At 59.8% G+C, this 13,525-nt stretch overlaps 1 protein-coding gene across 5 annotated transcripts in view; it reads left to right on the forward strand.

Moving 5' to 3' along the window:
• The window catches only part of TMEM94 (transmembrane protein 94), a 34,251-nt gene that overhangs the window by 12,955 nt on the left and 7,771 nt on the right, over nucleotides 1-13,525 (forward strand). For 2 of the 5 annotated variants that reach the window (XM_082678069.1, XM_082678068.1), the window contains exons 1-12: nucleotides 2,322-2,475; nucleotides 8,803-8,922; nucleotides 9,277-9,404; nucleotides 9,776-9,912; nucleotides 10,486-10,688; nucleotides 11,043-11,194; nucleotides 11,579-11,681; nucleotides 11,896-11,982; nucleotides 12,240-12,356; nucleotides 12,747-12,803; nucleotides 13,104-13,208; nucleotides 13,337-13,501. In XM_082678069.1, the coding sequence (XP_082534195.1) occupies nucleotides 2,422-2,475; nucleotides 8,803-8,922; nucleotides 9,277-9,404; nucleotides 9,776-9,912; nucleotides 10,486-10,688; nucleotides 11,043-11,194; nucleotides 11,579-11,681; nucleotides 11,896-11,982; nucleotides 12,240-12,356; nucleotides 12,747-12,803; nucleotides 13,104-13,208; nucleotides 13,337-13,501 (1,428 nt within the window). In that variant the 5' untranslated portion in view covers nucleotides 2,322-2,421. Of the gene's footprint in view, nucleotides 1-2,314; nucleotides 2,476-8,802; nucleotides 8,923-9,276; nucleotides 9,405-9,775; nucleotides 9,913-10,485; nucleotides 10,689-11,042; nucleotides 11,195-11,578; nucleotides 11,682-11,895; nucleotides 11,983-12,239; nucleotides 12,357-12,746; nucleotides 12,804-13,103; nucleotides 13,209-13,336; nucleotides 13,502-13,525 lie in introns of those variants that run through there. The other 3 variants (XM_082678071.1, XM_082678067.1, XM_082678070.1) reach the window with 3 other exon arrangements.

Raw genomic sequence — 13,525 nt, forward strand, 5'->3', positions numbered from 1 at the left:
GAGGAAGAACACTTGTGAACCCAGGCTGGATATCTCTCAGGGGCATTTGTCGGGGAGGGTTTTTCTTCATCCTCTTCTTTTTCTTTCTGGATAGATGCTTTCCTGACCTAGAAAGCACCATTACCACCATCGTCAGCCGTATTTATGGAATGCTTCCTTCGGGTGGTAGAACCCTAGGCCCTGGGGGACGGCCTCTGGCTTGGAGAAGCTTACTGTCTAGTTGAGGAATTAATAGGACAAGCAGCTAAGTAACAGATCTGACGGTGTCTCTACCTGAGGTACCTTGCGCGTTGTGTAAATATGGGCTTCTAAAGTGCATCCCTGGGGCCTCCAACAGTGGAAGCCTTCTTGGAGGCGTAGGAGTGGGCAAGCTGGCGTGCTGGGAGTTGATGGTAAGGTGGCCTTTCATCACCTGGCTACAGCCCAGGATCAGTTTGGCTGTTGCTGGTTGATCCTTTGCACCTTGCCCCCCTTCTCTTTGTGACCTACCTGTCCTCAGTGTCCCCTGCAGACCCTCCTCTCTCGTCTCCCGTCCTCCAGCCCATGGTGGATGTGCCGTGGCAGTGATGGTCTGGGTTTCTCCCCAGATGCAGAGCTTCCCTTTTCACTTGCTGAAGTCGGTAGTGTCAGAGGGGGGCCAGACGCCAGAGGGCTGTGTTGGGGGGCGCTGCGGAATACCTGGGTTAGACCCTATGAGCTGTTCTTCTAGGGCCTGTTGCACAGGAGGGAGAGTGTTTGCTTGGGTGTGGTTCCCCCAGAGCAGTGCCTTGGTAGGAAGCTAAAGGGGAGTGTGACCTGGGAGCAAGGGACAGGAGTCTCCTTGGCAGTTTGCTGAGGCTGCAGCCCGACTACACAGGTGGCAGCTGTCCTCAGAGTGACTGTCTCGGAAGCCGACCCCTCCTTCCCTGGCCTCACGGAGACTTCCTGCCCTTAACCTCTGGACTGCCTGGGCCCCTCCTTTCCTGTTCCCATTCAGCTCAGGGTTTGGCGGTGTGCGTGTGTGTGTGTGTGTGTGTGTGTGTGTGTGTGTGTGTGTGCGCGCGCGTGCCCGCGCCCACAGGGAGCTGTGCTGGAGAAGGGGGAGGGGAGAGGCCGGCTGGAACTCGGCAGAGGCTCTCTCTTCCCTTTCCTGCCGATGAGATGGTGTCGTCTAGGAAACAGGGCCCTGGAGAAATGGTCTCAGGCTCCAGCCCGTGCTCCGGTTACTGGACCTGTTAGGCCATTTCCTCTCCCTCGAGGTTTTCCAGCCCCATCCTCAGGGTGGCCTGGATGGAGCCAGAGAAGTTTCCTGCCCCAACATCACCCAGGGGGTCTGTTCTGACAGCTTCCCGTATGTCAAAGCCGGGGTCGCAGAGTGATGCCCAGGCTCTGCTTGAAGCCCCGGGAGGAGATGGGAGCCCAGGTCACCAGCCTCCTCTTTCTTCCTAGGATGAGGCCCGGCGTCTGCAGGCAGTGTCCTGGTCCCAGCAGCACCTGGGCAGGTGTGTCTGGATGCGGCTGGGCGGTATGGGCTCCTGGCTGAGCTCTGCACTCGCCTTGATTAGCGGCTCTTGGAGCCCCCTGCCACCTGGTGGGAAGATGTTGGGTCCTAGGTGTTGGAAGAGCCCTTCCTTTCAGCTGGCTCTTCCCTCTTCCACAGGCTTCCTCTGCTCTCTCACTTCCCAGCCCCCTGCTCTGCCCTCCGAGAAGTCACTGCTCCAGTTTTCTCAATTGCCGGTCCTTCCCCCTCCACGTAGGATGTGCTGCTATTAATAAGCAGCCCCCCTGCCTCCCGCAGCTCTGACTGTGGAGAGAGCTGTTGTTGGCGTGACTCCATGCTGGAGTCTCTAAGGGATCTGGGGGGCTGCCCCAGGTGGGGCTCCTCACCTTGCTCAGGAAAGGGAGTCCGGGGGGAGAGGCCAAGTACTCCTCCATGCTGGCGGGTGCCCTGGGGGCTCCGGGCCGGCGGCAGCCACTTCCTGCACAGCCTCTCCTCCGGTGGGGGTGGGTGGTGGGCGCATCCGAACCCCTGGGAGGCACGTCACCCTCTGCTTACCCTCCGGTGCCTCCTCTGATGAATGGGCCCAGCCCTTGGACAGCTGGCAGAGCCCCTACCAACTTTCTCCTCTCAACCCCTTCCCTCCTCCCTCCCTCTGCGCAGCCTCTCCCTCCTTCCGTCCTTCCCTCCTGTACCGGCAGCCGGTCTCCTCCTCCTCCCTCCCTAAATCTGCAGCGTGACTGGAAATAGGCTAAATTAATCAGCAGATTGAAGCTCCACTCTGCTGCCGCTGCCGCCCCGCTCCTCGCTCACACGCGCTCCAGCTCTCTTCTCTCTTCTCTTTCTTCACTCTTTCCCTCTCTGTCTTTCTCTGTCTCCTCTTCCTCTCGGAGAGCAGTGTTGGCAGTTCTGTGGCTGACTCGCTGTGGCTCAGGCTCTACCCCATGCTCTTTAAACGGGCAGAGCTATGGATTGCCCACCAGGGCAAAGGCAGCAAAGTGAGTATGCCAGCTGGGCTTGATGCCCCCGTTCCACACGCCCGCTTCCCCGCTTTGTGTCGGAGGCTTTGGGTTAACGGTTGAAGATGGAAGCTGGGCTGGAGGCGGCTTGGATTACGAGGTAGTGAGGACCGTGGAAGGAGGCTGGGGATGGGAGCCAGAAAGCCCGTGTGCGTAGCTGCCTGCCAGGCTCCTGAGTCACCCAGAGCGGGACCAGAGCCCAAGTTTCCCCGTGGGGCATCCTGTCAAGGTGTGCTGGGACCCGGGTCTCCAGGCACAAGGCTTGGATGCCACCCCTCCTCGGGGCCATTAAGGAGGCTTTTCTCGCCGGACCACATGAGTCACTGAGGCGGGAGCCAACGGGGCTGGGGTGATTTCTTCCTAGGTCTTGGCTGCAGGAGGTGAGAAAGAAGACAGTTGAAAGTGCCCAGGTCAGCATGAGCTGGGAAGAGTGAGGAAGAGGAGGAGGTGCCTCTGCTTGAGGCTTTGAGCTGCTTGTCTGTAGACAGTGGATTTGTGTCTGGCCAAACTCGGAAGAGATTTATGGTGACGCCTATGATAGACCCTGGTGGATAGTGGCCGAATCTCTGCTTCACTGGTTCAGACCTCGTGGAGTCCAGCTGTGGGTCCCGCTCACCTGCACTGGCCAAGGAGGCTGTGACCGTGGGGAAACCTGGTGAAGGGGCCAGCTGGTTCTAATTAGTGGTTACCTGCTGTTGCCAAGGCCAAAGGCCAAGGCCAATTCACAGTCTGCCTACCTGAGCCTAGGGGACCTAGATTCCACTTTCTCCCGAAACAGGTAGGATGGGAAGGAAAACAGCTGCTGTGCTGAGGGAACCTCAGGGGAGTCCCGAAAGGACAGGGACTGGGGGCTGGGGTCTTCCGGTTCTGGGCCACCTGGGAAACCTGACCGAGGTGGCACAGGACAGCCCAGGCGTGTTGGCTCTTAAAGCCTCATTAGACGGACCCAGATGCTTAGCTTTGGGCCCTGGGGAGCTGGTTCTGTTCGGTAGCAGATTCCTTGCAGTTCTGATTTAGCAGGTAGAATTTTGTCACCACCTGCTGCTCCTCCAGCCCCCAGGCCCCGCCCGTGTCCCGCTTTGACAATGAAGCGGGGCGCGATGGGCACGTGCTGGCAGCCTCTCCTGAGCCTACGCCTCCTATGGCCTCGAGCTCCTCTGTTGGGTTCAGCTGAGGTTGAGCACTTAAAACAGTGGGATGGGGTTGCTTCTACCCGAAAAGCTTCAGTGTCAGGGGAGAAGCAGGGCCACGCCTCCCCTCTGGTGTAGAGGCCTTGCTTAGCCTTGGCTCCTTGGCCCCAGGAATCTCCTGGAGGTGCCTGGGGCTGGGGAGTGGGAGTTTCTGAGCACCTGGGAAGTAGGAAGAATTGCTTCCTGCCTTTGGGTACTTAAGTCTGGGGCAGATTTTCCTCACCCTTCTTGGCCCTGCTAGACAAGAAGAGCAGAGCTCAGATGGCACGTGTATGACAGGCGTTCTTATTTCTCACACCATCCCTGTCCTTGCACAGACCGCACCCCCCCCGCCCGCCCTGCCATGGGTGCCTGGGCACGCTGGGTGCCAGCCTATCTCTATGCTTTGAGAAAGGCCACCTAGCTCACGCATGAGCCCTTTCTGAATTTCCTTTGGAAAGCGTGAACGTCTCTCACCAATTTCCTCAGCTTCAGTTCTCATACCGCGTGGGGGAAAGCCATGGGGTAATGAGAGAAACAGTGACTTTACCCATACCTGGGACCCTCCTGCCGGAGACTGAGTGAAGAGTGGCCATCAGGCCTCAGCGGGCGGCCACGGCAGTTGGATAAGTGGGGTTGGGGCCGTGGAGGGTTGGCTGGCCTTGAGGGCTGTGTCCTGGCCCCGGGGCGCTGTGCAGGCAGGCGCTTTCTTCAGGAGGCGTATAATTACAGAATGGCTTATTTTGCCTCTGTTGTGCTGTCTTTAATCTCCAGTCTGGAGTTGGTGCTCCAAGCCAGACACAACGTGCGGGGGGGCAGATGCACGCCCTCAGCTCTGCTGGGCCCCTCCCGCCTCTGCCGGCCCTGCCCCGGGAGCGTCTGCCACCCTCTGGCCCCTCCTCCCACACCTGGAGAGGAGCAGGGGACAGGTTCTCAGACCCTGGAGGAAGAGAAGGAGCAGAAACAGTTGCTGGGTGGGGTTGCCCAGGGGGCTTGGGGGTGCCGGAAATAAGGCAGCAGAGGCAGGGCAGCCACAGGGCAAGCAGAGGGCAGTTCCTGAGTGTCCTGGTCTAAAGGCCTGGCTGGAGGGAGGCCGCCGCCCGGGCTCTCTGGCTGCTCCCCTCAGCTTTCCCCTGCCTTCCTGAGCCTGGCGCTCATCCCAGACCAAGCAGCTTCCCGGGTGATTGTGCAGCCCCGTGGGATTTGTCAGCTCTTCCTCTCTCCCGCCCTTTGGCGTGCAGCCTTTCCACCTCTGCGGACCAGCCCTTCCCTGCCCGCAGGAGGTTTGCTCACTTCATCATTTCTGGAGACCTGGCCTAGGCAAGTCCACCCTGGGAACCTGCACATCCCACTGCGGGGAAGGAGCTCGGCAGGTCGAGCCTGAGGGAGGAAGCGGAAAGGGGAGGGGAGGCTGGGCCTCCCAAACGCTATTCTTCTTGGGCCTTCTTGGGCTGAGAGGGGCAGGCATCCTGCCTTGGACATGAGAAGGCCTGTGGTCCCCCTTTGCTTTTCTCTTCCTCCTTCCCGCCCCCGGAGGCTTTCTTCCCTCATGCCAGGAGCCAAGGAGGCAGAGATGCAGGCCTTGCCCGACACTCCTTTGTCCTGGACCACGGCCTCTCAGGGAGGCCCCGGATCCCTGCCAGAGGGAGGTGGGTGCTTTGGAGTACCGTATTTACCCTTGCGGTTGCCGGCTCCCTGCCCGGAGGGCCATTTCTTCCCAAGCGGAAATAACCAGTTATCCCCTCGGAGAAGCAGCAGCTCTCATCCTCATAATCCCCCAAAGCCACCGTGGAGAGCAGGGATTAGGTGAGACTTAGGCAAGGGCTCTGGGAGGTCTTGGGCCGGGCCCACTCCGAAGCCCGTCCTCATTCCTCAGGCCGAGGGAGCTGGCGACAGGCCAGCATGGGGTCTCCACTCGGGCCTCCCACCACGCCAGGTCTGCAGCCAGGGGATATGGCCCCCAGTCCGTCAACTCCTAGTCGTGGAGATGTGTGTCTGGCGAGGGTCAAGCCTGCCAAGGGGGTGGGTGGACGTGGAGACCGGCAGGGAGGAGGAAATCCAGAATGTTGGTGGGCAAAGCCGGGGCAGGACCCCGGGGATAGGAGGGAAGAGGGTAGGGCGTGAACCCAGGCAGCCAGGGCATCGCTGGCTCAGTGACCCTTGGCCAGGACTCAGTAGATAAGCCCAGTCCCTTTCTTGGTGCCCCAGGTCCAGGCCTTTGTGCCTCTTGCTCAGGAACTTTCCCTGGAGGAAGCCCACATGGGTGCTCTTCAGGTGGCCCCTGAGAAACACTCACTCCTCCCCCAGGCCCTGCCTTTCCTGGGGGCCTTCTTTTTCCAGGACCCCCAACTGGGGATCTGTGCATCAGATCCAATCTGGACTGGGCCTCACCTCCAGAAGTTTTGATTCACTAGGTCTGGGTGGGGCCTGGACAGCCACGTTTGTAAAAGGTCCAGGTGTTTCTGCTACAGATCCTGGGTTGACAACCCTGACGAAGGTGTCATGGGGACCAGTGAAACTCCATGGGCGTTCATTCAGTCAGTCAGCAAGCATTCACGAGCTGCTGCCCTGTGATAGGTACTGTCTTAGTGGTTGGTGGAGGGGTGTGGAGATGGAAGAATTTAGTACCCTTTTCAAGGCATTGGCAGTCTGGTGGGAGAGCCAGACAGGCAAATCTATACCGACGGTCCTCCGTGATGCTGCCTGTGAGCGAGGTTGCCCGGGCTGCCTTTGGAATACAAACCTCCCCCTGTATGTGCAGCCCTGGGTTTTGGGAAGATTTCCCAGAGCGGGTGGTGTTTGAGCTGAGTCTCGAAGGAGAAGTAAGAGTTGTCTGGGGCAGGGAGTGTGTTCTTGGCTAGGAAAATCCATAAAGGTGCTGACACATGAGCTGGGGGAGTGCGGCATGTGACAGGAATGGCAGGAAAGGAGGCTGGAGAAGCTGACAGATCCCAGACCACGCTCAGGAGTCTGGGCTAGATTTTAAAGGTAAACAGGGTCAGTTCATCAGACATGCGCTCACTGGCTGGGGTGCAGCGGTTGGTTTGGAAAAGGTGGGGACTGGGGAGGTGGGAGGGGGAGGCAGAGGTTGCAGGGAGGGGCTGGGGTGCCTGGGTGATGGTAACTGTAGGAGGGGTGCTGGCTCGGGCGGGGAGGGCCGGGTGGTAATTTCGGGGGTTTGGACGTGTCAACTCATAGGTACCCATGAAACAGCTGTGCGGCAGTTTAGGGAACGGGTCAGAATTCGGGGTGGCGGTCAGGCTAGAGGTGAAATCTAGCAGTTGTAAGCTTATTGGTGGCACATGAATCCATGTGGCTGGGGTTGCCCTGGAAACGTACATAAAGTTGTGGAGAAGATGTCGTAGGATGGACTGTGGGGTAGACGGACAGGACAAAACAGGAGAGAAGCCCAGGAACAAGGGGTCTCAATGGGAGAGGTCAAGCCATGGGGTCACATAGGACAATGTGCTGGGAACCACCCCTGTCCATGCCACGTTCCACCCACCCGCGGTGAGATGAGAGTGCGGTGCGGTCAGTGCAGGTCCTTTCCTGGCAGCAGCTGTCTTTTTTTCTGAGACTGTCCTTCCCAATGTTGTAGGGTTACAGTAGCCTCCCTTTTATGAAATGGTGGTAACAGAAGTCGGTGGGGTTTTTTCCTTAATGTTTTTTACTAGGAACAACGTGAAGCCAGAATCTCCAGGTTAGTTCTCTTCTCCCCACGTAAACAATACCTATTTTCTGGCCCGGGAAATCCGAAAGATGGCCCCAGTGCAATAAGTCGGGAGCTCAGTGGTGAGCACAGTCTGAGTGGGGCTGGGGGATGCTGTTGGTGGTGGGTTGGGAGTTGAGTGAAAGGTGAGTTAGAAGACACTGAGTAAAGAAAGGTTTGTTTCTGGTTTTGTTTTTTGGGGTTTATTTTGTTTTAATTTTATTTATTTATTTATTTTTGGCTGTGTTGGGTCTTCGTTTCTTTTTTTTAAAATTTTTTATAAGACCAGACTCTTCTTGTTGCTTTTTTTAAAAAAAATTAATTAATTATTTATTTATTTTTGGCTGCATTGGGTCTCTGTTGCAGTGCACGGGCTTCTCATTGCGGTGGCCTCTCCTGTTGTGGAGCACGGGCTCTAGGCATGCAGGCTTCAGTAGTTGTGGCTTGCAGGCTTAGTTGCTCCACAGCATGTGGGATCTTCCCGCACCAGAGCTTGAATCCATGTCCTCTGCATTGGCAGGCGAGTTCCTAACCGCTGCGCCACCAGGGAAGCCCGGGTCTTCGTTTCTGTGTGTGGGCTTTCTCTAGTTGCGGCAGGCGGGATCCACTCTTCATCGCGGTGCGCGGGCCTCTCACTGTCGCGGCCTCTCTTGTTGTGGAGCACAACCTCCAGACGCACAGGCTCAGTAGTTGTGGCTCTCGGGCCTAGTTGCTCCACGGCATGTGGGATCTTCCCAGACCAGGGCTCGAACCCGTGCCCCCTGCATTGGCAGGCAGGTTCTCAACCACTGCGCCATCAGGGAAGCCCTTGTTTTGTTTTTAATTAATTAATTTATTTTTGTTTTTGGCTGCCTTGGGTCTTTGTTGCTGCATGCGGGCTTTTCTCTAGTTGCGGCGAGCAGGGGCTACTCTTCATTGCGGTGCACGGGCTTCTCATTGGGTGGCTTCTCTCGTTGCAGAGCACGGGCTCTAGGTGCGTGGGCTTCAGTAGTTGTGGCACACGGGCTTCGGTAGCTGTGGCCCGTGGGCTCAGTAGTTGTGGCTCGCGGGCTCTAGAGCGCAGGCTCAGTAGTTGTGGCACACGGGCTTAGTTGCTCTGCGGCATGTGGGATCCTCCCAGACCAGAGTCCGAACCCGTGCTCCCCGCACTGGCAGGCAGATTCCCAACCACTGTGCCACCAGGGAAGCCCTCTGGTTTTGTTTTAAACTTGGCTTTGAGGAGCAGGGCACTGGGTACTTGAACGTCTTTTAATTTGGTGGAGATCTGAACATGCTCACGCCCTGAGGAGTCAGGGCTAGTGGAGGGAGGGAGGGTGAGGATTTGGGAGAAGGGAGGAAGGTTCTGGGGAGGTGGGCGGGGAGGGCCTCCTGAGGGATGCTGAGTGCCTCCTGCTTGAGGGATGCTGAGTGCCTCCTGCTTCCCTCCAGGGCGAGGCTCCCTTGGCCCTGGGCCTGTCCACCCAGAAGGCCCTCAGCATCCTGAAGGAGCAGCTGGAGGCGGTGCTGGACGGACACCTAAAAGAACGGAAGAAAAGTCTCACATGGAAGGTGACACATCCTCATGGGGAGTCCAGAGCCTAGTTGGGGCGGTGGAAAAGCTTGGGAAGCACATTCTCGGGGCCATGACTCTCCCTGTCACCCTGGACGGTGTGACCCGACTGAGGCATCACTAAAAATCAGAAAGAGGCCCCGGGGTTCCTTTCAGAGTGATGTCCTGACCCCAGCCGAGACCAAAGCGAGAAGACAGAGGTGGCCGCCTGGGCTCTCCGTCGGGTGGGTGAGGGAGGAAGGCGGCTAGGATGCGGGGCAGAGAATCTTGGCTCCTCCCTCCTCGCTTGCTCCCCCCCCCCCCCCCCCCCCCGGGGCCTCTCACTCCCTGGCCTCCTGCCCCTCCCTCCTCAGGAGCTGTGGAGAAGCAGCTTCCTGCACCACAGTAACCGCTGCTCCTGTTTCCACTGGCCCGGCGCCTCACTCATGCTCCTGACCGTGCTGCTGCTGCTGGGCTGCTACGGGGGCCAGCCGGCTGGCAGGTACGCGGTCCGAGGCCCTGGGAGGGGCTCCTTTCCACCTCTCCCAGCGCAGGGTCTGGGCTTGTCCCCCTCCCGCCTCCACACCCGCCTGGGACATCCCGGGGAGAGGGGAGCTGCCCCCAGAGTCAGCGCCTGGGTCGTGTAGGGATCCACAGTCCCTTGGCCGGCTGGTGTCAGAACCAGAAGGAGACCCTCTTTTCAGAAGGGACTGGGGAGGGGAGTGTGGGGCCCTGGGTTGGCTGGGCTGGAGACCCCCCGGCCCGCCCCCCCGCCAGTGCCCCCTCTTCTCCCTGCCAGTCACGGGGTGGAGCTGGTGGGCTGGAGACCCCCCCGGCCCGCGCCCCGCCAGTGCCCCCTCTTCTCCCTGCCAGCCACGGGGTGGAGCTGGTGAACGCCTCTGCGCTCTTCCTCTTGCTGCTCCTCAACCTCATCCTCATTGGGCGGCAAGATCGCCTGAAGCGCCGAGAGGTAGAACGGAGACTCCGAGGGATCATTGACCAAATCCAAGGTGAGGCCAAGGGGCAGGCGAGTCAGGTGGGAAAAGGTGCCCTGGGGTGTGTCAGAGCCCTGGAGCTCCCGTCCCGAGCCCCAGCCAGGAGCCCCAGCACATTGGCGTTGCCTGCGGTCAGCATTCAGGGGATAAGGATGCCCTGCTTTCTTCTCAGTGGTGCAGCGAGAGCCGTGGGACGGCTATGGGTACCCAGGCAGTGGCCTGGGGCGGGCAGAAAGGCTAATGGCTCCTCAAAGCCAGGGGCCAAATCGGCTTAATCTTTGACGTTTGTACCCCTCAGGAAGCTCAGCACACCCCTCAAAGCCCTTAGCAAAGTTAGCAAAATGTATTTGAATGGAAGCAGGGTACAAAGAATAAGAGCTTCAGGTGTTCAGAGGAGGTGCAAGTGCCCGCGCTGGGGTGGTGGGGAGGTGGCCTCGTAGAGGGGAAGTGTTGGAATGAGCGGCGTGGGTTGATGCAGGCCGTCTGGGGAAGGGAGAAGAGCAGACAGAGCTTCATAGCTGTGTGCTGGATCTGGCTGGTGTGTGGATCCAGTGGGTGAGGCTGTTTCCCTCTTTCCATTCTCATCAGATGCCCTCAGGGATGGCAAGGAGATCAAGTGGCTAGATGCCATGTACCCAGACCTCCACATGCCCTTTGCACCATCCTGGTCCCTACACTGGGCCTACAGAGATGGACATCTTGTCAACCTGCCAGTTAGCCTGTTGGTAGAAGGAGACATCATAGCTCTGAGGCCTGGCCAAGAATCGTTTGCTTCTCTGAGGGGGATCAAGGTAGCTGGAGGCTTTTCTCCTTCCCTGGAAATGCTGTGGGAGTGTCCACCGGCAATGGTGGGAGGGTCCCTGGGCTTAATCCTGATGCTTCCAGCCCAGCTCTTGGGCTTCTTGGCAAGGGCTCCAGGAGAATGGAGAAAAGCTGGAACATCTTTCTCCTTGTCCTGTTCTTTCTTCTGTCTGGTCCTCAAGCTGCTAGGAATCCAGTCCCCCAGGCCCCACCCTAACTGACTCTGTGCTAACTGATGGTCCCTAACCCAATGAGATGTCTCCACTTAGCCAGAACGGTCAAGGAAGAGTGGCTTCCATGGAACCATTAATTACCCTCGACCTCCTCCCCTTCGTCGCTGGCAGGATGATGAGCACATCGTCTTGGAGCCGGGAGACCTGTTTCCACCTTTCTCTCCGCCCCCCTCCCCCCGGGGAGAAGTGAAGAAAGGGCCACAGAACCCCCAGCAGCACCGGCTCTTCCGCGTCCTCGAGACCCCTGTGATTGACAACATCAGGTGAGGGCGCCGCCCTGCCTTACTCCTGTCCCCTGACTTCTCGGCCCGGTGCCTCCTGTGAGCAGGGGGCGTGGTGGGGCCGGTGACAGGAAGGCGCCTTGTCCATACTGAGGTCCCTTAGCACAGGCATCTCCGGAAGGTCTTCTCTTTAGTGTCTTGTGAGAATTCTTCGACTGGGTGATTGACCCCCTCTCAGTCTGAACTCCGAGGGGGCAGCTTCAGAGGCTGCCACGAGCTCCTGGCCACAGTGACCAGGAGGCCACTTGGCCGGGGCCAAGGAATAGGAGGGAATTGCAGGACCCAGTGATGCTAGGTGAAGGGGTGGGCTTCTGGCCTCTCCCCTGAGCAGGGCTCGCCCGAGTGTAGTATCCCCTCTTTCTGCAGGTGGTGCCTGGACATGGCCCTGTCCCGCCCAGTCACCGCTCTGGACAACGAGAGGTTCACGGTGCAGTCAGTGATGCTGCACTACGCGGTGCCCGTGGTCCTGGTGCGTGAGGCGGGGCCGCACAGGGCAGGGGGAGGGCCAGGAAATGGGGGAGCCTGGGGGCCAGACTCGGACGAGCGTGTGAGTGAAGACTAGAGGGTCCCAGTGTGAGCCGGCCAGTGCCAGGGGTGGGGCTGTGAGTGGGCAGAAGACGGGGAGGCTTAGAGCCTGGGTCTCTCTGTGGGGGATAAGGCAGCGTCTCTCCTGTTCCCGACAGGCTGGCTTCCTCATCACCAACGCCCTGCGCTTCATGCTGAATGCCCCTGGTGTCACGACCTGGCAGTACACCCTCCTCCAGCTGCAGGTGGCGGCAGCCCTCCTCTCTGTAGCGCTTTCCTCTTTCCCCTGAGACTGCGTCCCCTCGTGGTGCCCTGACTGCCCCTCCCTCTCTGCAGCCCAGGGGTCTCTTAGGCTTAGCTTCAGAACGCCTGCGTCCCTTCCTCCCTTCCTGCCCCTAGCTGTCCTTTTTACTCAGGGGAGGGCCCCAGGGCCGGGGAAGCCCTTCCCTCCATCCGGCCGCCAGCACATCTCAGGGAGCCTGTGTGGCTCGCTCCTTCCCAGGTGAATGGCGTCCTGCCCATCCTCCCCTTGCTCTTCCCTGTGCTCTGGGTCCTGGCAACTGCCTGTGGAGAAGCCCGTGTCCTGGCCCAGATGAGCAAGGCTTCCCCCAGCTCCCTGGTAGGTTGTTCCGAGGCATCGGGGCGGGTGGGGGTCGGGGGACAGTGCAAAAAGAACCAAAGACAGGAATGAAAAGAGTCGGCTGTGCCCAGCAGACAGGGCAGGAGTCCAGCCCCACCCCTACCCCATGGCCCAGCGACAGGCAGGGCCTGGGCAGCTCTCCGAGGGCTTTGCCCTCTCCAGCCAGAAGGGTCTCCAGACCAGGCCCCGGGGGTGGCTGAGTGTCCACCCGGGCTGTCAGCAGACGGGGGATTCAAGGGCTGCCCGGGAGTCCTTCACCAAAGGCGTCGGGAGCCCTGCTGGCACGAGGCCCCACCCGCCAGCTCGGAGGCCTGTGAGAGGCTGGCTGGCGGTTTCCTCCCCGAGGCTCACACCCTCTTCTCCGCACAGCTGGCCAAGTTCTCGGAGGACACTCTGAGCAGCTATACCGAAGCCGTCTCCTCTCAGGTACGCTCACCCAGGATGGATTCTGCTCCAGGCCCCGTACCCCCAGCCCGCGCTCCCTCGGGCCCCTGCTGGAACCCTGGGACTCCCCTACTTTATGGCCTTTGAGCCTCCCACGGGCTCCTGGAGCCCCTCAGTCCACCCGTCCCACATGGGTAATGTGTCACTGCCGTGCTGGACACAGGCTTTTCCACCCAACTTCCTGGTGCTCCCGGACCGTTTCCTCTGTCGGCCCCAGAGGCCATCTCCAGGGAAATACGGCCAAGCCCCAGCCGGCCTCGCGGGCTTTGTCTCTGCCCTCAGGAGATGCTGCGCTGCATTTGGGGCCACTTCCTGCGGGTGATCCAGGGGACGTCTCCTACGCTGAGCCACAGCTCCAGCCTGCTGCACAGCCTGGGCTCCGTCACGGTGAGGGGGGCCCCGTGGGAGGACCTGGCCTCGACAGGCTGCTCTCTGGCCGTGTCTGGTCACTTAAGCGGCCCCTGGCGGCTTGGGGACCTCCAAGGCCCCTTCCCAGTCCTCTTCTCTCCCTGCAGGTCCTGTGCTGTGTGGACAAACAGGGGATCCTGTCATGGCCCAACCCCAGCCCGGAGACCGTGCTGTTCTTCAGCGGAAAGGTGGAGCCCCCGCACAGCAGCCACGAGGACCTAACGGATGACCTGTCCACGCGCTCCTTTTGCCATCCCGAGGTGGAGGAGGAGGTATGGCCTGGGCCCGGCTGGTAG

This window comes from Grampus griseus (genome assembly GCF_964374135.1).
Source record: "Grampus griseus genome assembly, chromosome: 20".
Lineage (NCBI taxonomy): Eukaryota > Metazoa > Chordata > Mammalia > Artiodactyla > Delphinidae > Grampus > Grampus griseus.